Here is a 23,023-nt window from a genome sequence, read left to right on the forward strand (position 1 = left end):
AGAGCACATATCTCAGCAGAACTGCACACAATTATGCTGGTATTACTACTTTTAGTTGGTGTTGTGCTGGAGGTTGAAATGAGTCCAGTAAAGCAAGGAAAAATATATATATGTATAACCTAATGACTAAAGTGGAAAAATAAGAGTCGTGTTTTTTTTTTTTTAATTTTTTTTTTTTTGAGACGGAGTCTCGCTCTGTAGCCCAGGCTAGAGTGCAGTGGCCGGATCTCAGCTCACTGCAAGCTCCGCCTCCCGGGTTCACGCCATTCTCCGGCCTCAGCCTCCCGAGTAGCTGGGACTACAGGCGCCCGCCACCTCGCCCGGCTAGTTTTTTGTATTTTTTAGTAGAGACGGGGTTTCACCGGGTTAGCCAGGATGGTCTCGATCTCCTGACCTCGTGATCCGCCCGTCTCGGCCTCCCAAAGTGCTGGGATTACAGGCTTGAGCCACCGCGCCCGGCCAAGAGTCGTTATTTACAGATTATGTGATTGTCTATGTGGAAACGGAAAAGAATCATACCAAGTACTTTGGACTGAATGATAACCCCGAAAATTCGTATGTTGAAGCTTCAAATCCCAATGTGACTGTATGTGAAAATAGAGTCTTTAGGAAGTATCACGAAATGATGTTAAGAGATGGGTGGGGGGGAGGGAGGGGGAGAGAGAGAGATGGTGGGGAGAGAGGAGAAAGAGAGAGACCTATTTGCTGGTTTCCGTCCTGTGAAGACATGAGGAAGTGGGCATTTACATACCAGGAAGGGAGCTCTCACCAGAAGCTGACCATGCTGGCACTCTGATCTCTGACTTCCAGCCTTGAGAAATGTGAGAATATAATGCTTTTTTTTTTTTTTTTTTTTTTTTTCAGATGGAGTCTTGCTCTGTCACCCAGGCTGGAGTGCTGTGGCCAGATCTCAGCTCACTGCAAGCTCCGCCTCCTGGGTTTACGCCATTCTCCTGCCTCAGCCTCCCGAGTAGCTGGGACTACAGACTCCTGCCACCTCGCCCAGCTAGTTTTTTTTTTGTATTTTTTAGTAGAGATGGGGTTTCACCGTGTTAGCCAGGATGGTCTCGACCTCCTGACCTCGTGATCCACCGTCTCAGCCTCCCAAAGTGCTGGGATTACAGGCTTGAGCCACCGCGCCCGGCAGAATATAATGTTTTTAACCTGATTTATTTACAATTAAATGAATTTGCAAGCCATTTGGTCTGTGGTATTTTGTTATGGTGGCCTGAGCTCATTAAGGCAGATTAAAAACAAAGAAACAACAAAACTAAAAATGTGAAGCAGCTTTGAAAGTGACAAATAAGGCCGGGCGCGGTGGCTCAAGCCTGTAATCCCAGCACTGAGGGAGGCCGAGGCGGGCGGATCACAAGGTCAGGAGATGGAGACCATCCTGGCTAACACGGTGAAACCCCGTCTCTACTAAAAATACAAGAAAATTAGCCGGGTGTGGTGGCAGGTGCCTGTAGTCCCAGCTACTCCAGAGGCTGAGGCAGGAGAATGGCATGAACCCAGGGGGCGGAGCTTGCAGTGAGCTGAGATCGCACCACTGCACTCCAGCCTGGGGCACAGAGCGAGACTCCGTCTCAAAAAAAAAAAAAAAAAAAAGTGACAAATGAGTAGTGCCTGGAAAAAATTGTGATGTGCAAGCTGGAAATAAGGTTGGCAAGGGTGATTCTGGTGAGGTGTCATTGGGGAATGAGGAACATGCTATTGGGAAATCAGACAACCCTTGATATGAAGCGGTGAAGAACTTGGCAGAACTGTATTCTAGCATTTTGTGCAAGGTAGAGCTTGAGAGAGATAAAATTAGGTATTTATCACCAACATCTGTAATTAAAGTGTTAAAAGACACTGGAAGCTTCATTCTTCCTGACTGCTTACAGGGAAATCCAAAGAGGAGACTTGAATTGCAGAAGCAACTGTTAAGGAAAAAGGATCCAGAACCTGGAGATTTGGAAAATTCTCAACCTATCCATACTGCAAAAATTAGAAAACTTGTGCTGAAGAGAATCCTGAAAGTGTGGCTGAACAATCATTTGATAAAGAGATCATGAGTGGGATTCATGGACTATATCAGCCATCTTAAGAGGAGTGAGGGCCGGGCGCGGTGGCTCAAGCCTGTAATCCCAGCACTTTGGGAGGCCGAGACGGGCGGATCACGAGGTCAGGAGATCGAGACCATCCTGGCTAACACGGTGAAACCCCGTCTCTACTAAAAAATACAAAAAACTAGCCGGGCACGGTGGCGGGCGCCTGTAGTCCCAACTACTCGGGAGGCTGAGGCAGGAGAATGGCGTGAACCCGGGAGGCGGAGCTTGCAGTGAGCTGAGATCCGGCCACTGCACTCCAGCCTGGGCGGCAGAGCGAGACTCCATCTCAAAAAAAAAAAAAAAAAAAAGAGGAGTGAGGAGAGAGACTGGATTATACTAGAAGAGCCACTGCCACCTACATTGTGCCACCTAAAATAGACATACAAGGTAGAACAGGCAAGGCTGTCACACTTCTTAGATTTTACAAGGGGACACAGAAATAATCAGCTGTGAAAGTGCACTGGCAGTTAAGGATGGTTTCATTCCTGCCATGCTCTGCAGGATCTGGGAAATAGAAGAGACCCTTGGAGGAGCATCTCTTAACAACCCACCTCTGGGGTCCTACATCATCTTGGTTTCTGGTAAATTTTGACATAAATGTGCCACACTGGCAGCCACTAATCAACAGGGGCTGGGATCAATCTGCATGATGTATCTCATACAGAACTTGTCAACGCTATGATCTTAGGAATCTAGTCACCAAGGTGAGGCAGGCTTCAGTACCGACCTCACCATCCATGACCCTTCTTCACAGATGCCCAGACTTAGGCAACCATGAAGCTGTATTCAGAACCTGTAGGTTTAATTTCAGACCTTCAGGATGGCATCCAAAGCCAATCCATGAGCCATTACAACCTCCGCAAGGCATTTAGGACAAATCTGATAATCTTTGGTGTCATTGCCAATAATTAAAGATGGCAACTGATGGGCTAAATAGTAACACTCATACTCTTACATTCATGGGGTTTCTCCCCAGTGTGAATTCTTTCATGTCTACTTAGGCGTGAGGAAACAGCAAATGCTTTCCCACATTCTTTACATACGAAGGGTTTCTCTCCGGTATGAGTTCGCAGGTGAACATTAAGGCGTGAGGAATACAGAAATGCTTTCCCACATATCTTGCATACAAAGGGCTTTTCTCCACTGTGAGTTTTCAAATGTTTACTACGACGGGAAGAAGTAATGAAGGTCTTCCCACATTCAACACATTCATAAGGCTTCTCTCCTGTGTGAATTCTTATATGTTGAATAAGGCTTGTGGATGTAGTGAAGGCTTTCCCACATTCCTTACACTGATAGGGTTTCTTTCCACTGTGACTTCGTATGTGTATAGAAAGGCCCGAGTACTGAGCGAAGGCTTGGCCACATTCCTTACATTCATAGGGTTTTATTCCAGTGTGAGTTCTTACATGTTCAGTAAGTTGAGTTGATCTAGTGAAGGCTTTCCCACAGTATGTACACTTGTGTGGTTTTATTCCAGTGTGAATTTGAATGTGATCATTAAGGCATGAGGAATTTCTAAAGGATCTTCCACATTCTTTGCATTCAAAGGACTTCTCTCCTTTATGAGTTTTCACATGTGCATAAAGTTGAGAAAAATTAGTGAAGGATTTCCCATATTTCTTAGTCTTTTTGGATTTCTTTCCAGTATGAACTGCTACACATTGCTTTAGATGTGAGGAAGGTGTGATGGCTCTCTCACATTCCTGAAATTCACAGAGTTTCTCATCAGTGTGGATTCCCATGTGATTATCAAGGCTCGCAAAATACTTAAAGCCTTTTCCACATTCCTTACATTTGTATGGTTGTCTTGCATTGAGAACTTCAAGATGTACAGCAAGGCCTGGAGTTAGAGTGAAGACTTTTCCACATGGATTAAATTTGGAAAGTTCCTGTCCAATAGAGGCTTCCTTGTGCACACTGAGGACGTCTTTTCCGTAACAATTACCCTCAGAAGTGTTCCCTCCATTGTGAGCTCTCATGTGTGTCTTAAGGCAAAACTGTTCACTGAAGACCTCTCCACAATTCTTACAGTCACAGAGTTTCCATCCACTGTAGCCTCTTGTCTGTTGATGACGGGATAAAGGTTTTAAAACATTTTCAGACATATAAAGAGATTTCACCCATCTGAACACAGAAACATTATTTTAATGACAATTATTATTTTACTTCTTAATGTTTATTTACTTTTTTTTTTTTTTGAGAGAAAGTCTTGTTCTATCTCCCAGTCCGGAGTGCAGTGGCACACTCTCAGCAAACTGCAACCTCCACCTCCCATGCTCAAGTGATTCTCCTGTCTCAGCCTCCCAAGTAGCTAGGAATACAGGTGCCCACCACTGCACCTGGCTAATTTTTCTGTTTTGTAGAGACAGGGTTTTGCCAAGTTACCCAGGCTGGTCTCAAACTCCTGAGCTCAGGTGATCTGCCTGCCTCGGCCTCCCAAAGTGCTGAGATTACAGGCGTGGCCACCATGCCCCACCTCAGTTTATTTATTTTTGAGATGGAGTCTCGCTTTGGCTGGAGTGCAAGTGGCGAGATTTCGGCTCACTGTAACCTCCACCTCCTGGGCTCAAGTGATTGTCGTGCCTCAGCCTCGTGAGTAGCTGGGATTACAGGCACGTGTAGCCACACCCAGCTAGTTTTGGTATTTTTAGTAGAGACCGGGTTTCACCACGTTGGCCAGGCTGGTCTTGAACTCCTGACCTCGTGATCTGCCCGCCTCGACCTCCCAAATTGCTGGGATTACAGGCATGAGCCACCGCACCCAGCCTCAATTTATCAGTATAAAGACAGGGTCCTGCTATGTAGCCTAGGCTGATCTCAAACTCTTCACAAACCCCCCCTGCCTCAGCCTCCCAAGGTGCTGGGATTATAGCCATGAGTTACCATGTCTGTCTACTTTGATAATTGTAATTTTTACAATTTTTCTTCCTTGTTTTTATTTCCTGACTTCCTGATTTCTTCCAGATTGAATGATGGGAACTTTGGCTAGAATTCTATGCCACTGGCTCTAATTGTTAAAAAACAAACAAACAAAAAAAACTGTAGTTCTTTTTTTATTGTGGGGGGTGGTTTGAGACAAGATCTTACTCTGTCACCCAGGCTGGGTACCATGGCACAATCACAGCTCACTGCGGCCTTAATCTCCCAGGCTGAAACCATCATTCTACCTCAGTCCCCCGAGGAGCTTGGATTACAGGTGCATGCCAACACACCCGGCTAATTTTTTATTCCTTGTAGAGACAGGGTCTCTGTTGTCCAGGCTAGTCTTGAACTCCTAGGCTCAAGCGATTCACCTGCCTCAGCTTCCCAAAGTGCTGGGATTATAGGTGTCAGCCATTGCACCCAACCAAATAGTGTAGATTTTCATGAAACTGTTTAAATCCTCAATGTCTAGTTACGTATGTGGGAATGTGTACTTGTGGGTATTTTGAAGTGACAAGTTATACAGGTGTGGAACATCACAAAATTCACCACATTCAGACTCTCTCCAGAGACCCTGCTCCCTCAACGGTGCAGGCTACTTCTCTACTTCTCTCAAGTATCTCTCATTTGTGCTGTTTCTTTTTCACTGCAAACTCCACCTCCTGGGTTTAAGCAATTCTGCCGCAGCCTCCCAGGTAACTGGGATTATCGGTGTCTGCTACCATGTCTGGCTACCTTTGTATTTTTAGTAGAGATAAGAGTTTCACTACGTTGGCCAGGCTGGTCTCGAAGTGCCAACCTCAAGTGATCCACCTGCCTAGGCCTCCCAAAGTGATGGGACTACAGACTTAGTTTTTCTTTCTTTATTTCTGAGACAGTCTCACTCAGTCGCCCAGGCTGGAATGCAGTGGTGCAATCTCAGTTCATTGCAACCTCTCCCTCTGTGTTCATGCCATTCTCCTGCCTCAGCCTCCTAAGTAACTGGTACGACAGGTGCCCACCACCACACTCAGCTAATTTTGTATTTTCAGTAGAGACGGAGTATCACCATGTTGGCCAGCCTGGTCTCAAACTCCTGACCTCAAGTGATCCACCCACCTCAATCTCCCAAAATGTTGGGATTACAGCTGTGAGCCACCACATTCACCCTCTCTTTAAAATCAGAGATGGGATCTTGCTGTACTGCCTAGGCTGGCCTTGAACTCTTGGGCTCAAATGATCCTCCCACTTAAGCCTCCCAAGTAGCTGGGATTACAGATGTAAGCCACACCTCTGACTGTGCTGATATTCTAGAATGGAATTCTCCATCTTTTCTAAGAGAGGAAATTAAGAAATATCCCTCATGAATCTTACCATTTGTATCCCACTGAATATTTGATTCTTCAAAAAACCCTGCTGAAATGATGACCGTTTGATTCTAGGTTGTATTTCCCATTCTGAAGTTAAGCAGAAAAAGAAATGTAAGCCTTTAGAGAAGAAATGTTAGTTTAACATGAGTCATTTTTACTTGTTTTCAAATTAAACACAGCACTAAAATAAAAGCCAGAGAATCTTGAGGATTTTGGTATGTCAAAAATTAGGCTATAATGATGTGGGGTTTATTACACAACTGATGTGTTTAGATAGTTTATTACAAACTACTTCTGTGAAAATTAAAACTGCCAGGAATGGTGGTGGCTCACACCTGTAATCCCAGCATTTTGGGAGGCTGAGGCAGGTGGATAACTTGAGATCAGGAGTTCAAGACCAGCCTGACCAACATGGAGAAACCCCATCTCTACTAAAAATACAAAATTAGCCGCACATGGTGGTGCATGCCTGTAATCCCAGCTACTCATGAGGCTGAGGCAGGAGAATCGCTTGAACCTGGGAGGCAGAGGTTGCAGTGAGCCGAGATCGTGCCATTGCACTCCAGCCTGGGCAACACAGGGAGACTTCAGAAAAGAAAAGAAAATTAAAACTGATGGAAAACAGGAAGAGAAGAAGATCTTCAGGAAAGGAAAGTACGAAAGATCTAGATAAAGAGCATATATCAAAATGATAAAGTTAATAAAGACACAGAACAGGTAGTTTAATTAGATCATAGGAATGTTTGACAAGACGGAAAATAAAAGTCAAAGATATCCAAAACTCTGAGAAAAATAGCTTAAATCTTCTGAGGCAAAGTGCATCTTTAAAAATCTCTTTTTTTTTTTTTTTTGAGAGGGAGTCTCATTCTGTCACCCATGCTGGAGTGCAGTGGCACAATGTTGGCTCAATGCAACCTCTCTGTCTGCCATTTTGAAGCGATTCTCCTGCCTCAGCCTCTTGACTAGCTGGGACTACAGGTGTGTGCCACCACCACCCAATCCTAACACTTTGGGAGGCTGAGGTGGGTGGATCACTTGAGGTCAGGAGTTTTTTTTTTTTTTTTTTTTTTGAGACGGAGTCTCGCTCTGTAGCCCAGTGGCCGGATTTCAGCTCACTGCAAGCTCCGCCTCCCGGGTTCACGCCATTCTCCGGCCTCAGCCTCCCGAGTAGCCGGGACTACAGGCGCTGCCACCTCACCCGGCTATTTTTTGTATTTCTTAGTAGAGACGGGGTTTCACCGTGTTAGCCAGGATGGTCTCGATCTCCTGACCTCGTGATCCACCCATCTCGGCCTCCCAAAGTGCTGGGATTACAGGCTTGAGCCACCGTGCCCAGCCCGAGGTCAGGAGTTTAAGACCAGCCTGGCCAACATGGTAAAACCCCTTCTCTACTAAAAATACAAAAATTAGCTGGGCACAGTGGCACTTGCCTGTAATCCCAGCTACTCAGGAGGCTGAGGCAGGAGAATTGCTTGAACCTGGGAGGGCGGAGGTTGCAGTGAGCAGAGATTGCACCACTGCACTCCAGCCTGGGTGACAGAGCAAGACCCTGTCACCAAAAAAATTTAAAATAAATAAATAAAGTAAGTAGGCCGGGTGCAGTGGCTCACACCTGTAATCCCAGCATTCTGGGAGGCCGAGGCGGGTGGATCACCTGAGGTCAGGAATTCAAGACTGGGCTGGCCAACATGGCAAAACCCCATCTCTACTAAAAATACAAAAAATAAAAATTAAAAAAATTAACTGGGCATGGTAGCATGTGTGTCTCATCCCAGCTACTTGGGAGGCTGACGTTGCAGTGAGCCAAAGTGGCACCATTACACTCCAGCCTGGGCGACGGAGTGAGATTCTGTCTCAAAAAAAAAAAAAAAAAGCAGAAATAAAGTAAGTATAACAAAAAGATGCTTGCTCTCATGGGTAAACAACTCTGCCACTGGATCTCAAACATGATAGTATATGATTCATCTTCATTGATTCTGAAAACACAGATGACTGGGCCCCAACCCTGGAGTTTCCCATTTACTAAATCAAATAGGGGAAGAAGGCTGGATGCCGTGGCTCACGCATGTAATTCCAGCACTTTGGGAGGCCAAGGTGGGTGGATCACCGGAGGTCAGGAGTTCGAGACCAGCCTGGCCAACATGGTGAAACCCCGTCTCTACTAAAAATACAAAAATTAGCCGGGCATGGTGGTAGTCACCTGTAATCCCAGCTACTCAGGAGGCTGAGGCAGGAGAATCGCTTGAACTTGTGAGTTGGAGGTTGCAGTGAGCTGAGATCGTGCCATTGCACTCCAGCCTGGGGCACAAGAGCGAGACTTCGTCTCAAAAAAAAAAAAAAAGAATAGGAAGGAAGATGTATATTTCTTTTTTTTTTTTTTGAGACAGAGTCTCGCTCTGCCGCCCAGGCTGGAGTGCAGTGGTGTGATCTTGGCTCACTGCAAGCTCCGCCTCCCGGGTTCACGCCATTCTCCTGCTTCAGCCTCCCGAGTAGCTGGGACTACAGGCGCCCGCCACCTCGCCCGGCTAGTTTTTTTGTATTTTTTAGTAGAGACGGGGTTTCACTGTGTCAGCCAGGATGGTCTCGATCTCCTGACCTCGTGATCCACCCGTCTCGGCCTCCCAAAGTGCTGGGATTACAGGCTTGAGCCACCGCGCCCGGCCGGAAGATGTGTATTTCTTACAGCACAAAGCTGATGCTGTTGATGATGTTTCCAGGATTACCACCGTAAATTAAAACATACTAAAAATAAATAAATAAAATTAAATTTAAAATAAATAAATAAATAAACAACAACAAAAAAACCCCCATACTACAGCAGGGACTGTTACTTGGGACTGTCTCTGTTATTCCCCACTGTATTCAGAATTGACAAGCAAACATGTAACATACATCTGCTCTGTAACAGGCTACAAGAAATGATGCTAGTGTTTATTTTTAATTAATTAATTTTTTTAGACAAAGTATCACTGTGTCACTCCGGCTGGAGTGCAGTGGTGAAATCTCGGCTTACTGCAACTTCTGCCTCCTGGTTCAAGCAATTCTCCTGTCTCAGCCTCCCAAGTAGCTGAGATTACAGGTGCCCGCCAACAAGTCTGCCTAATTTTTGTATTTTTAGTAGAGATGGGGTTTCACTATGTTGGCCAGGCTGGTCTCAAATTCCTGGCCACATGTGATCTGCCCGCCTTGGCCTCCCGAAGTGCTGGGATTATAGGCGTAAGCCACCATCACTGGCCTAGTCTTCATTTTTAGGATTTTTTTTTTTTTTTTTGAGATGGAGTCTCGCTCTGTCGCCCAGGCTGGAGTGCAGTGGCGTGATCTCGGCTCACTGCAAGCTCTGCCTCCTGGATTCATGCCATTCTCCTGCCTCAGCTTCCTGAGTAGCTGGGACTACAGGCACCTGCCACTACGCCCACCTAATTTTTTTTTTTTTTTTTTTTTAGTAGAGATGGGGTTTCACAGTGTTAGCCAGGATGGTCTCCATCTCCTGACCTCTTGATCCGCCCACCTCAGCCTCCCAAAGTGTTGGGATTACAGGCGTGAGCCACTGCGTCCGGCCTAGAATTTTTTTTTTAAGAGACAAGGTCTCACAATGCTGCCCATGCTAGTATCAAACTCCCAGGCTCCAACGATTCTCCCACCTCAGCCTCCCAAGTATCTGGGACTATAGGTGCAGGCCACCATACCAAGCAAAGTGATGTTACTCTTACCCACGGAGGCCAGGTTCATGTAGTTCTCCAGCATCACATCTCTGTAAAGATATTTCTCAGTTGTGTCCAGTAAAGCCCACTCCTCCGGGGTGAAGTCCACAGCCACATCATCAAACGTCACTGAATCCTATGTTATCATACACATGCTGGTTTGAGCCAATGAACACTTCCACCAATGCTCACTGGAGAATGAGGAAGGGGAACCTTAAACTCACTTATACGTGGTTCTCAGGTCTCCCATGATCTACTCCAGGGTTTAATGTCTCAGGAGCTCTTGTGTCTAAACACTCAAAGGTGACCTCCAACAGGCATATGCCTTAAACAGCACTTTAAAATTTTTTTTTTAATCTTTTTTTCCTGATCTATTTATTTTTAACTTTTTAATATTTGCGTTTTTAAATTTTAAATTTTATTTTTATTAGAACAGTACTTCCTTCCTAAACATGAATTTTTATCTATCTAGCATCTATCTATCTATCTATCTATTCAATCTGTTTATTTATTTATATATAAAGACAGGGTCCCACTGTGTCACCCAGGCACAACTGCTGCTTACTGCAGCTTCAATCTCCTGGGCTGAAGTGTTCCTCCCACCCCAGCCTTTAGAGTAGCTGGAATTACAGGCATGAGCCACTGCAAACTGCTTACACTTTATCTCAGCACAACCAGGTTAGGAGCTCTTCCTGTCCCATTGGTCTCTATGTAGCACACTCCTGAGCACACTGCAGATAACTGATAAATGCTGATGAGTAAATAAATTATTTGATAAAAGGACACTTTCCTCTCTCTTATCATCTGTCACAGAACCCAGCAATATAAGAAACATGCAGTTAGCACCAAGAAAGTCAAGCTTAATTAGTAATTACTGAGATATTGAGATGACTTTCAACTTAACACTTTACATATAGGAGACTTCATTCCCTGCGGAAATTCATCTGGGGACTCAGTCCTTGAGTAAGGCTTCATTTGCTCTAAGAAAACTCTGGAGATGAGTCTGTCTAGAAGGAAATGTGTCTACCTATTGGATGTAAGTATGTCATTTTGTATAACAGTACATTGTCTGTTTACCTGATAAGAATTTGCCAGGTAGTCCTCCACCATCCTTTCTGCCTTTGTCTTTTCTTCAAAAGGGCAGACTGGTTCCCTGGAAAAAAACCCTAGTGGAAAAGTAAGAAGGCAATGAGAAGCCAGAGCTGCCCATCCTAACCACATTCTCATGCCTAGAAGTCACTCCATCCTAGCTTGAAATTCCCATATGCTCCTGCACACTCGAGAAAACTGTACACACACAACACTGCCATGAAATGCCATAGTAGTCCTGTGTCAGCTAGACCCAGAAAAGCAGATGTGGGCCGAGCTGCCTGTTGGGTAAAGGGTAATAGTTTCATTTTACAAGGAAACTTACACCCTGAAAAATGTGACTCTCTATCTGCCCATAGTAGTAATACTCATGAAGCTTATGTAGCATTTCCTAAGGCACACAAACCAGGGCTGAATTCTAAAACAGCATCCTGGCTGGGCACAGTGGCTCATGGCTGTAATCCCAACATTCTGGGAGGCCAAGGCGGGCAAATAACTTGAGGTCAGGAATTTGACACCAGACTGGCCCATATGATGATACCCCGTCTCTACTAAAAATACAAAAATTATGGGAGGCTGAGGCAGATAATTGCTTGAACCCAGGAGGCAGAGGTTGCAATGAGTCGAGATCACAGTACTGCACTCCAGCCTGGGAGACAGAGTGAGAATCCGTCTCAAAAACAAAAACAAACAAACAAAAATTAGCCAGGCCTGGAGGTATGTGCTTGTGGTCCCAGCTACTTGGGAGGCTGAGGCAAGACAATCACTTGAACCCGGGAGGCGGAGGTTGCAGTGAGCTAAGATTGCACCACTGCACTCCAGCCTGGGTGACGGAACAAGATTCTGTCTCAAAAACAAACAAACAAACAAACAAACAGCATTCTGTTGTGGTTCACTTCAATTCCTCCTAAAAGAATCAGCTGCATGCCTGCTCAGGCCCAGCTCACTGGACTCTTGTGGTGTGCAGGGTGACCTAAAGCAGAATCTCTGAAAAAGAGCATCAACAAGGACTTACCATGGGACAAATCAATGGTTGCCATTCTCTGAAGCTGATAGTGCGATGTGCATCCCTTCCTTGATGCCAAGATCACCTCAGGGCAGCTTATGAATCTAGGTGGATAGAGGCAATCTCCATTTCTCTTTGTACAGGGTTATTTGCGGTCCTGTTCATATCAATCATCAAACAACAAGCATGAAACATCAGTCATCAAACATTATGCCTGAACTTTGCCTCTGCAGGTGACAGATGTGAAGGCCACCAAAAATTGCTCACTCAGTATCGTCACTCAATAACAAAAGTATTAATGACAGTAACTGACATTTACTGAGGACTGATATGCCAGAAGTAGCTCTAGTAGCTTTATATATACATGCTAACTTAATTACAACCATCCTTCCCAATAGCTATCATTACATCTATCCTCTCTCTCTCTCTCTCTCTCTCTCTCTCTCTCTCTCTATTGAAACAGGGTCTTACTCTGTTGCCCAGGTTGAAGTGCAATGGCACCAACACGACTCTCTGTAGCCTAAACCTCTGGGGCTCAAGTGATCCTCCCACCTCAGCCTCCTGAATAGCTGGGACCACAGGTAGGCATCGTCACTCCTTATTATTATTATTATTATTATTATTTTGAGACAAAGTCTCACTCTGTTGCCCAGGCTGGAGTGCAGTGGCGCCATCTCGACTTACTGCAACCTCTGCCTCCCAGGTTCAAGCGATTATCAAGCCTCAGCCTCCTGAGTAGTTGGGATTACAGGTATGCACCAGGATGCCTGGCTAATTTTTGCGTTTTTAGTAGAGATGGGGTTTCGCCATGTTGGCCAGGCTGGTCTCGAACTCCTGGCCTTAAGTGATTCTTCTACTTCAGCCCCCCAAGTAGCTGGGACTACAGGTGCACACCACTGGGTCCGGCTATTTTGTATTTTTAGTAGAGACAGGGTTTCACCAGGTTGCCCAGGCTGGTCTCAAACTCCTGGGCTCAAACAATCCTCCTGACTTGGCTTCCCAAAGTGCTGGGATAATAAGCATGAGCCACCATGCCTGGCCCATTACCTCTATTTAATACTGAAAAAACCTACATTCAAACAACCCTAGTAATTGGTCTGATATTTGTCCCTAGAGCCTAATCTCCTGTGGATGCTGTTACCCCTCAATATGACCAGAAGACAGTTCAGACCTGCACAGAACAATTCAGTAGTCACCAGCCATGTGTGTTATTAACTTCACTATGTACCTAAGATAACTGAAGAACAGAATTTAAAATTTTCAAAAGTTGGCCGGGTGCGGTGGCTCACACCTATAATCCCAGCACTTTGGGGGACCGTGGCAGACAGATCACCTAAGGTCAGGAGTTCAAGACCAGCCTGGCCAACATGGCAAAACCGTCTCTACTAAAGATACAAAAGGTAGCCGGGCGTGGTGGCACTTGCCTGTAATCCCAGGTACTCGGAAGGCTGAGGCAGGAGAACTGCTTGACCCAGGAGGCAGAGGTTGCAGAGGTTGCAGTGAGCTGAGTGTGCAGCCTTCTCGGAACTGGCTGCGCAGGGAGGACCGATAGTCCCTGGAGAAGCGAGCGAAGTGAACTGGATGCGGGAGGCTCCTGCGCGACGGCGCGCAATCATTCCTTTGCCGCCCCCTGCTATCTACGGAACCGCCAAGCAGGCGGAACTCACCACAGCCGCGGCTGACTCCGCCACCATAAAGGCGAAACCCCACTGACCGAGAGGAGCCAGCGCCGGAAAAGATGGCGGGGGTGCGCTGACGTCACTTCCGCTTCGAGCCTCTGGCCGGGCGGGGCTCGTGGGCTCGAGTTTCAAACACAGAAATTCTGGTTTCCTCCCGGGTGGGTGCGGAGAAGGCCTGGGGTTAGCACAGGGAGGAGGATGCAGAAATAGATCCAGAGAAAACATTGAGGTTAAAACCGGGCCTCCGGACGGAACTGTGGGCGAGGGATGGGGCCCGTACTCGGGGGCGGTTTAGAGGTGGGACCGGGCCTAGCAGGCTGTGCAGGCGGCTGGTCCGGCTGGAAGGGCGGGGATGAGGGATTGGACGCATCCCAGGGGATGCTCCTCTAAAGCTTTTCTCGGGAGAGCGCAGTGGCTCACGCCTGTAATTCCTGCACTTTGGGAGACTAAGGCAGGTACACAGCTTGAGTCTGCTGGGAACTGGTGCTTAGTTTGGCAAAATCAACACTGAGACAAAGGATCTCAGCAAGGCTAGTTTACTTTCTGCAGAATGGGTGCCACTGGCTAGCAGTTTTGCCACCAGAGCACACACTAACAAAAGAGACAGGGTTATTTAAACTTGACGTGTCCACTCTACTGCTGTGTCCATCTTCCATTGGCCAGAACAGGACCTCACCTTCTATACATGACTGGATTGGCTAGCTACTTAGAACTTCCCACAAGAGGCAAAGGCAGAGGAGAACAAAGGAAGAGAGGAAATAACTTGTGGACTGTTGAAAGAGGCAAAAACACTTCTAAATAAAGGAATAGGCCATGACCTAATGCTTGCTCGGACCAGTTCAGGCATGCCCGGGCAAATATCTAGGCTAAGATGTGGGAGCTAAGAACACAGAGTATATTGATTTCTTTATTACAGCTGGTAGAATTTAAGAATATTACCACAGATCTTTCAGAAAATTTGGCTTCTAAGAGGGATTACTATTTATTTTCAGACTGGGAGGAAAGTCCCTTTGAAGAGGAACCGCTATTTCATTTTCTACAAGTCCAAGAGTTTGAGACCAGCCTGGGCAAAGTAGCAAGACCCTGTCTCTATTTATGTATGTATATGTGCATACATATATATGGTGTGTGTGTATACATATATATATATGTTTGAAATGCTTGTTCCTCGGTGCCATGAAGAAATAGCACTTGAACATTAATTTAATTTACTCAGCAAGGACGTTTTTAGTTCCTACAGAAAGGGTACACTCACCAGCAGTTTTGCCACGAGAGTACACCAAACAAAGGAGACAGGGTCGTTTATAACCTGATGCTTCCACCCTACTGCTGTATTCGGTTTCCGTTGGCTGGAACGGGACCTCACATTCTATATTTGTCCTGATTGCCTAGCAACTTGTCACTTTTTAAAAGAGGCAAAGGTAGACGAGAACAAAGGAAGGAGGAAGTAACTTGTGGAATGCTGAGAAGGGTCAAAACACCTTCAAATAAGGAAAAGGAACAGGCTATGACCTAATGCTTGTTTGGATCAGTATAAGCATGCCAGGGCAAATATTTAGACTAAATTGTGGGAACTAAGAACGTAAAGTACATTGATATCTTTATAACGGCTAGCAGATATTTGAGAATGTTAGCACAGGTCTTTGAATAAATTTTGCTTCTAAGAGAAGTTACTATTTATTTCTAATTAAATGGGAAGGAATGTCTTTGAAGAGGAACCTCTACTTTAGTTTTTAGATATAAATATAAAGCTTGTTTGTATGTCTCTCCTCATGTTCCTAGAGCCTTTCCATGATTCTTCCATATTGATAAACCTGTCAGTGAATGGCATGGTCTATCTCTTCCATTCAGTCAGGCTTTCTGTAGGCCTTTATTTCTTCATTCTTTATTTTTTAAAACCTGCTGATTGCATTGTGTTTTGTTTCTTGCTGCTTGCTTGCTTGCGACAGATCTCACTGGATCTGGCCAGGATGGAGTGCAGTGGCCTGATCTCAGCTCACTGCAACCTCCGCCTCCCAGATTCAAGCGATTCTCCTGCCTCAGCCTCTGCAGTAGCTGGGATCACAGGTGCCTGTCACCATGCCCAGCTAATTTTTGTATTTTTAGTAGAGAACAATTTCATCACGTTGGCCAGGCTGATCTCAAACTCCTGACCTAAAATATCTGACCACCTCAGCCTCCCAAAGTGCTGGGATTATAGGCATAAGCCACCACGCCCAACCACGTTTTCAATATAATAATATTTTCTATAACTCCTGATTTTTTTTTATCTTCATCAAATATGTATTTCTGGCTGGGCATGGTGGCTCATGCCTGTAATCCTAGGACTTTGGGAGGCCAAGGTGGGAGGATGGTTTAAGGCCAGGAGTTTAAGACAAGCCTGGGCTACACAGCAAAACCCCATCTCTCTCTATATATACATAAAATAAAATTTTAAAATGTTATTTCTTTTTTTTTTTTTTTGGAGACATAGTTTCGCTCTGTCGCCCAGACTAGAGTGCAGTGGTGCGATCTTTGCTCACTGCAAACTCTGCCTCCTGGGTTCAAGCCATTATTCTGCCTCAGCCTCCTGAGTAGCTGGGACTACAGGCACGCGCCACCACGCCCAGCTAATTTTTGCATTTTTAATAGAGACATGGTTTTACCATATTGGCCAGCCTGGTCTCAAACTCCTGACCTTGTGATCCACCCGCCTCATCCTCCCAAAGTGCTAGGATTACAGGTGTGAGCCACTGCCCTGGCCAAAAATATGTGTTTCTATTATTTTTCTGATCTTACCACATGGGCCAGGATCACATTTCCCACGCTGTAAAATAGCACTGATACCAGACATTCTCCCCAAGATTATTCAGAAATGTAACATAATCCCAATAAAAGCCGGGCGCGGTGGCTCAAGCCTGTAATCCCAGCACTTTGGGAGGCCGAGACGGGCGGATCACGAGGTCAGGAGATCGAGACCATCCTGGCTAACCTGGTGAAACCCCGTCTCTACTAAAAAATACAAAAAAAAAAAAAAAACTAGCCGGGCGAGGTGGCAGGCGCCTGTAGTCCCAGCTACTCGGGAGGCTGAGGCAGGAGAATGGCGTGGACCCGGGAGGCGGAGCTTGCAGTGAGCTGAGATCCGGCCACTGCACTCCAGCCTGGGCGACAGAGCGAGACTCCGTCTCAAAAAAAAAAAAAAAAAAAAAAAAAAAAATCCCAATAAAAATATGAAAAGTTTTTTCTGGAGTTAAGTACATTGATACTAAATTTTATGTGGAGGAACAAACATCTAATAATAACCAAGAAAACAAAAACAAAAGCAATGATGAGCAGCAGATAAAACATACTATTGACAGTTTTCATGCAAGGCAAATAATTAAATTATTTTAAAATAAAAATAAAGGCCGGCCATGGTGGCTCACGCCTGTAATCCCAGCAATTTGGGAGGCCAAGGTGGGCAAATTACCTGAGGTCAAGAGTTCAAGACCAGCCTGGCTAATATGGTGAAACCCCATCTCTACTAGAAGTACAAAAATTAGCCAGACGTGGTGGCACATGCTTGTAATCCCAGCTACTTGGGAGGCTGAGGCAGAAGAGTTGCTTGAGCCTGGGAGACGAAGGTTGCAGTGAGCCAAGATTGTGCCACTGAACTCCAGCCTGGCTGACAGAGTGAGACTCCATCTAAAAAATTAATTAATTAATTAAAACATACTATGAAGCCTCTATAATTAAAACTATGTGGTACTAGCACATGAAGCAGAAACAGACTAATAAAATATCTAAAAACAGACCCAAGAACATGTAGAAATTTGGTTCATAAATGTATTTTGCCAGGCGCGGTGGCTCATGCTTGTAATCCTAGCAGTTTGGGAGACCAGGGCAGGAGGATCACTTGAGGTCAGGAGTTCAAATCCAGCCCTGCCCAACATGGTGAAACGCCATCTCTATTTAAAATACAAAAAAATTGGCCGGGCGCCGTGGCTCAAGCCTGTAATCCCAGCACTTTGGGAGGCCGAGACGGGCGGATCACAAGGTCAGGAGATCGAGACTATCCTGGCTAACATGGTGAAACCCCGTCTCTACTAAAAAAAAAAAATACAAAAAACTAGCCGGGCGAGGTGGCGGGCGCCTGTAGTCCCAGCTACTTGGGAGGCTGAGGCAGGAGAATGGCGTTAACCCGGGAGGCGGAGCTTGCAGTGAGCTGAGATCCGGCCACTGCACTCCAGCCTGGGCGACAGAGCGAGACTCTGTCTCAAAAAAAAAAAAATAAAATAAAAAATAAAATAAAATACAAAAAAATTTAGCCAAGCGTGGCCGGGCGTGGTGGCTCACACCTGTAATCCCAGCACTTTAGGAGGCCGAGGCAGGTGGATCACGGTCAAGACATCAAGACCATCCTGGCCAACTTGGTGAAACCTCGTCTCTACTAAAAATACAAAAATTAGCTGGGCATGGTGGTGGGCACTTGTAATCCCAGTTACTCAGGAGGCTGAGGCAAGAGAATCGCTTGAGCCCGGGAGGGGGAGGTTGCAGGAGATTGCTCCCCTGCACTCCAGCCTGACGATAGAGTGAGTATCCGTCTAAAAAAAAAAAATTTAGCCAAGCGTTGTGGTGTGCGCCTGTAAGCCCAGCTACTCGAGAGGCTGAGGCAAGAGAATCACTCAAACCTGGGAGGCAGAGGTTGCAGTGAGCCTAGATTGCACCACTGCACTCCAGCTGGGCGACAGAGCGAGACTCCATCTCAAAAAAAAAAAAAAAAAAAAAGGCCGGGTGTGTTGGCTGACACCTACAATTCCAGCACGTTTGGAGGCAGAAGCAGGTGGATCACCTGAGGTCATGAGCTAGAGACCAGCCTGACCAACATGGAGAAACCCCATCTCTACTAAACATACAAAATTATCCGGGCATGGTGGCACATGCCTATAATCCCAGGTACTTGGGAGGCTGAGGCAGGAGAATAGCTTGAACCCAGGAGGCAGAGGTTGTGGTGAGCGGAGAGCTTGCCATTGCACTCCAGCCAGGGCAACAAGAGTGAAACTCCGTCTGAAAAAAAAAAAAAAGTGGCATTTCAGATAAATCGGGCAAAAAATGCCATTTGTAATGAAAGGTCTAAGATAGCTTGTTAGCCATCTGAGAAAAGATGAAATTAAATCCATACTTCACAGCATATACAAGAATAAACTCCAAACAGACTAGGGATCTAAATGTAAAGAATAAAACCATACACACATTTAGGGTGTTCAAGTGATTTCTTGGCTGAGTGAGGAAAAAGATGTGACCACAAGGCGGCAGTAGCACACAAGCTTTATTTGGGATGTGCTTTGACAGGTTACCAGTGGGGGAGGTAGCAAACAGCAAGAGAGTATCCACAGGCTTCTTCTACCTGTGGGTCGCTGCTCAGAAAGGATGGCTGATCTGGCTACGTTAAGGCCGGCCAGGAGGGGTGCAAGGAGTGGGGTGGCTCAGCGAAATTTGGGATGTAATTCAGGGGAAGCGATGAGAAGTTGTCCTTCTGGCCTACTGTACACGTATACCTGGGGAAGCACGTGAACTAACAGGCACAGGAGAGGTCCTGGTTCAGTCCTATTGATGCAGTGAGTGAGACCTGAAGTGCAGGCTAGACAGGTATTGTTAGGTGCCTGGTAGGAGACTGAGGTGCTTAAGGAAGTAAGTAGGGACTGATTACAAGTAGCCTGAAAGGGAGAAGCAGGTAAGTTATATCGGATGCTAATTAGACAAGAAGCATTCCCAGACACATCTCCTAGTGTGAGGATACGAGGTCGTGCACAACAAGAAAGAGGGTCACTTTTAAGCATGGCTTCTACTCCTAATCCCACATAATAAGGGGGCTTGGCCTTTAAACATAGCCAACAATCAACAATCTTGAGCTAGTTTAGGCTGGGCGAGATTAAGGAGGTGATGTACCCCGCCTAGAATGGACATCAGGCTGGGTTGGAGATGTTGTCGTTGTAGCTGGGGTTTAGGAACTAGGAATGGCGGTAGAACAGTTAAATCGAGCTTGTCTGGGTGTTTTTGCAACAAAGGGTCGCCTAGATCAGTTAAAGGCCTAATTGGCTTAGGAGGGCTCCATGAGACCAAGATTTTCTTCTGGATGATGAATATAGTTCCAACATCAAATCCTGGGATATAAAGCCTTAATCCTCATGACATGCCATAATACCATTGAGCTAAATTAGGGTTATGACGGTTATAGTAAGAGGATTACATTTTTTTCCAGTACACAGTCTAGGACGGGAAGCACGAGCTATGGAAAGAGTCGAAGATCACGTTGATCCCCCAGAGTAAGTGGCTAGAGTTACACATGGCCAGTCAGGGCAGAAAAACTGGTAAGTATCTCGACAGCTAGAGTCAGGGTGATTTCCAGGACATAGTAAAAGTCAACATTTTGGAGTCCTTTTTCTTCACCTTTGGAGCTCCCACATACAGTCTGGCTCCCGGAGTGTCTAAATCCTGCAGCAAGGTCGATGTTCCCTGCTCCCGTGACCGACAGATTGCGTTGTCCCTCTTGGGTATGGGCAGGTTCTGGGAACAAGCACACAAATTGAGTGCAAAAGAGACTTCCTTGGAGGTTCCTGTCTTCCAAGTAGTGCTTGCAAGCACACGTCCTGTCATGAAAGAAGTGAGGAGAAAGAAATAGGAAGGCATCAAGCGCATAACAGGTGGAAACAAACAAGAGAGGTAAATAAAAAGATTAATCTAATGGCTTCACTTGACTTAGGTGCAGTTTTAAGGGGCCTGGCCCAGGCTTGGGGACCTATGTTTCCTGCTGGGCTTTGTTGGCCTTTTGATGCGGGAGTGATGAATCTAAGCAGGAATGCCGTCCACCTTCAGAGCCGTCGGTGTGGTGAGGATGACAGTATGAGGTCCTTTCCAAGCAGGAGTGAGTCCTTCTTTCTGGAACTTTTTAACAAACACCAGGTCACCTAGCTGGAACAAGTGGCAGGGCCCTTTCTAGTCAGGAACTGGATTGGGATGAGCTCCCCGGATACGTGGCTGGATGATATCTATTACTCGTTGGAGAGACTGCAGGTACTGTAATAAATTAACTTGTGATATTTCTGCTAACTGGGTATCCCTTAGCTTAGACAAGGTAGGCGGCGCCATCCCTTACATGATTTCAAAAGGTGAAAACCTAGCCCGGTAAGGAGTGCATCTTACTCTAAGAAGGGCTGAAGAGTCAGGCGCGGTGGCTCAAGCCTGTAATCCCAGCACTTTGGGAGGCCAAGACAGGCGGATCACGAGGTCAGGAGATTGAGACCATCCTGGCTAACCCGGTGAAACCCCGTCTCTACTAAAAAATATAAAAAAATAGCCGGGCGAGGTGGCGGGCGCCTGTAGTCCCAGCTACTCGGGAGGCTGAGGCAGGAGAATGGCGCAAACCCGGGAGGCGGAGCTTGCAGTGAGCTGAGATCTGGCCACTGCACTCCAGCCTGGGCTACAGCGCGAGACTCCGTCACAAAAAAAAAAAAAAAAAAAATGGCCGGGCGCGGTGGCTCAAGCCTGTAATCCCAGCACTTTGGGAGGCCGAGGCGGGCGGATCACAAGGTCAGGAGATCGAGACCACAGTGAAACCCCGTCTCTACTAAAAATACAAAAAATTAGCCGGGCGCGGTGGCGGGCGCCTGTAGTCCCAGCTACTCAGGAGGCTGAGGCAGGAGAATGGCGGGAACCCGGGAGGCGGAGCTTGCAGTGAGCCGAGATCGCGCCACTGCACTCCAGCCTGGGCAACAGCGTGAGACTCCGTCTCAAAAAAAAAAAAAAAAAAAAAAGAAGGGCTGAAGAAAGGAGTCTTACCCAGTTCTCACTGGTCTCTAAGATCAATTTTGTAAGAGTACTTTTTAGGGTGCGGTTCATGCGTTCTACCTGCCTAGAGCCCTGGGGTCGATAGGCACAATGGAGCTTCCATTGAATGTTTAATGCCTTACTGACTGACTGAGCTATGGATGATGTGAAGGCTGGTCCATTATCAGACCCTATGGCAGCAGGCAGCCTATGTCAAGGGATGATTTCATTGAGTAAAAACTTAACTACCATGGTGGCAGTCTCATTTTTGGTGGTAAATGCCTCAGTCTATCCAGAAAAAGTGTCTACTAGTACCAGAAAGTATTTGTACCTAGCCCAGTGTGGTTTTATTTCTGTAAAGTCAATTTCCCACCTTTCTCCTCGGAGGCGGTGGCTTGAGCTGGATTTAGGACCTTGCTTGGCGTTTACCTGAGCACAAGCCGTACACCGGAGAGCTACTTGGTTCACTAAGCTCTGAAGGTGGGGGATCTTGAAATGGCCCCTTAGGAGCTGGGCCCGTTTTACTCCTCCTAAATGGGTGGTAGAGTGTAGGCAACCAATTAAGGTTTCCCTGAGAGCTCAGGAGTCAGGAAGAATCCACCAACCTTCCTGATTTTTACTGACCTGGAGATCCGAAGCCAGTTTTACTTCCTCTGCTGAGTATACTGGATGATCTGGCAAGTCTGGCTGTGGAAAGGACATCGCAAGCAGTAAGGTTAGAGGCGCGACTGGAAGCCATACTGCCTCCTGGGCTACAGAGTCGGCCCTCTGGTTACCACGGGCAACGTGTCCTTTGCAGTGAATTACAACCACCTGCAGAGGGAGCCATCTGGCTTCAAGCAGGGCTAGAATTTCTTTGTTTTTGGTAGTCTTTCCTGCTGAGGTGAGTAGCCCACGCTCTTGATAGATGGCTCCGTGTACATGCACAGTAGCGAAGGCATACCTACTGTCAGTGTAAATGTTAGTACGTGTGTCCTCGCCCCATCGGAGAGCCTGTGTGAGGGCAACCAACTCAGCTCTCTGAGCTGGGGTGCCAGCTGGTAGAGCTTGGGCCCACAGAATATCCATCTCCACAGTGATGGCCGCACCAGGCTTTCAAACTCCCTGCTCAAGGAAGCTGCTACCGTCTGTAAACACGGTGGCATCCGCTTCCTTTAAAGGCACATCTTGGAGATCAGGTCGGCAGTTTCGGTGGTCTCTAACAGTTCCTGGCAGTCATGGACAGGTGTGGTGAAGTCTGGGTCTGGGAGTAAAGGTGCTGGATTTAAACACCTTGTGGGAGAGAAAGTTAAACGAGGCTGATCCAATAATAAACTCTGATACTGTAAATGGGAGCATTTGACATCCATATGCCAGAAGCACTTCGCAGCAAAGTCTGTATGGCATGAGGAGCTGT

At 46.4% G+C, this 23,023-nt stretch overlaps 1 protein-coding gene and 2 long non-coding RNA genes across 21 annotated transcripts; 1 reads left to right on the forward strand and 2 right to left on the reverse strand.

Moving 5' to 3' along the window:
• Positions 1–1,547: 1,547 nt before the first annotated feature.
• Positions 1,548–2,443, forward strand: LOC135968614 (uncharacterized). Its single transcript, XR_010583534.2, has 2 exons — positions 1,548–2,094; positions 2,412–2,443. It is a non-coding gene; the product is annotated as an uncharacterized lncRNA (long non-coding RNA).
• A 431-nt stretch (positions 2,444–2,874) lies between these two features.
• On the reverse strand, positions 2,875–13,901 carry LOC102125186 (uncharacterized). 17 transcript variants are annotated; one of them, XM_015440160.3, is made up of 6 exons: positions 13,831–13,901; positions 12,173–12,267; positions 11,146–11,234; positions 10,078–10,204; positions 6,372–6,454; positions 2,875–4,159 (listed from the first exon to the last, which is right to left on the reverse strand). In XM_015440160.3, the coding sequence occupies exons 2-6, from the start codon at positions 12,195–12,197 to the stop codon at positions 3,023–3,025; spliced, it is 1,461 nt and encodes a 486-aa protein (XP_015295646.3). In that variant the 5' UTR covers positions 12,198–12,267; positions 13,831–13,901; the 3' UTR covers positions 2,875–3,022. The 17 variants fall into 17 exon arrangements, with proteins under 17 accessions (XP_015295646.3, XP_045235240.2, XP_073881868.1 ...); XM_045379305.2 differs by having other exon boundaries at positions 12,173–12,320; XM_074025767.1 differs by having other exon boundaries at positions 10,078–10,259; positions 12,173–12,320.
• Positions 13,902–19,111: 5,210 nt separating this feature from the next.
• LOC135968405 (uncharacterized) lies at positions 19,112–22,397 on the reverse strand. Of its 3 annotated transcripts, none has more exons than XR_010583159.1 (2): positions 22,252–22,397; positions 19,112–20,367 (listed from the first exon to the last, which is right to left on the reverse strand). It is a non-coding gene; the product is annotated as an uncharacterized lncRNA (long non-coding RNA). The 3 variants fall into 3 exon arrangements; XR_010583157.1 differs by having other exon boundaries at positions 19,112–20,450; XR_010583158.1 differs by having other exon boundaries at positions 19,112–22,157.
• Between the last annotated feature and the right edge of the window lie 626 nt (positions 22,398–23,023).

Source organism: Macaca fascicularis, chromosome 19 (genome assembly GCF_037993035.2).
Source record: "Macaca fascicularis isolate 582-1 chromosome 19, T2T-MFA8v1.1".
NCBI lineage: Eukaryota > Metazoa > Chordata > Mammalia > Primates > Cercopithecidae > Macaca > Macaca fascicularis.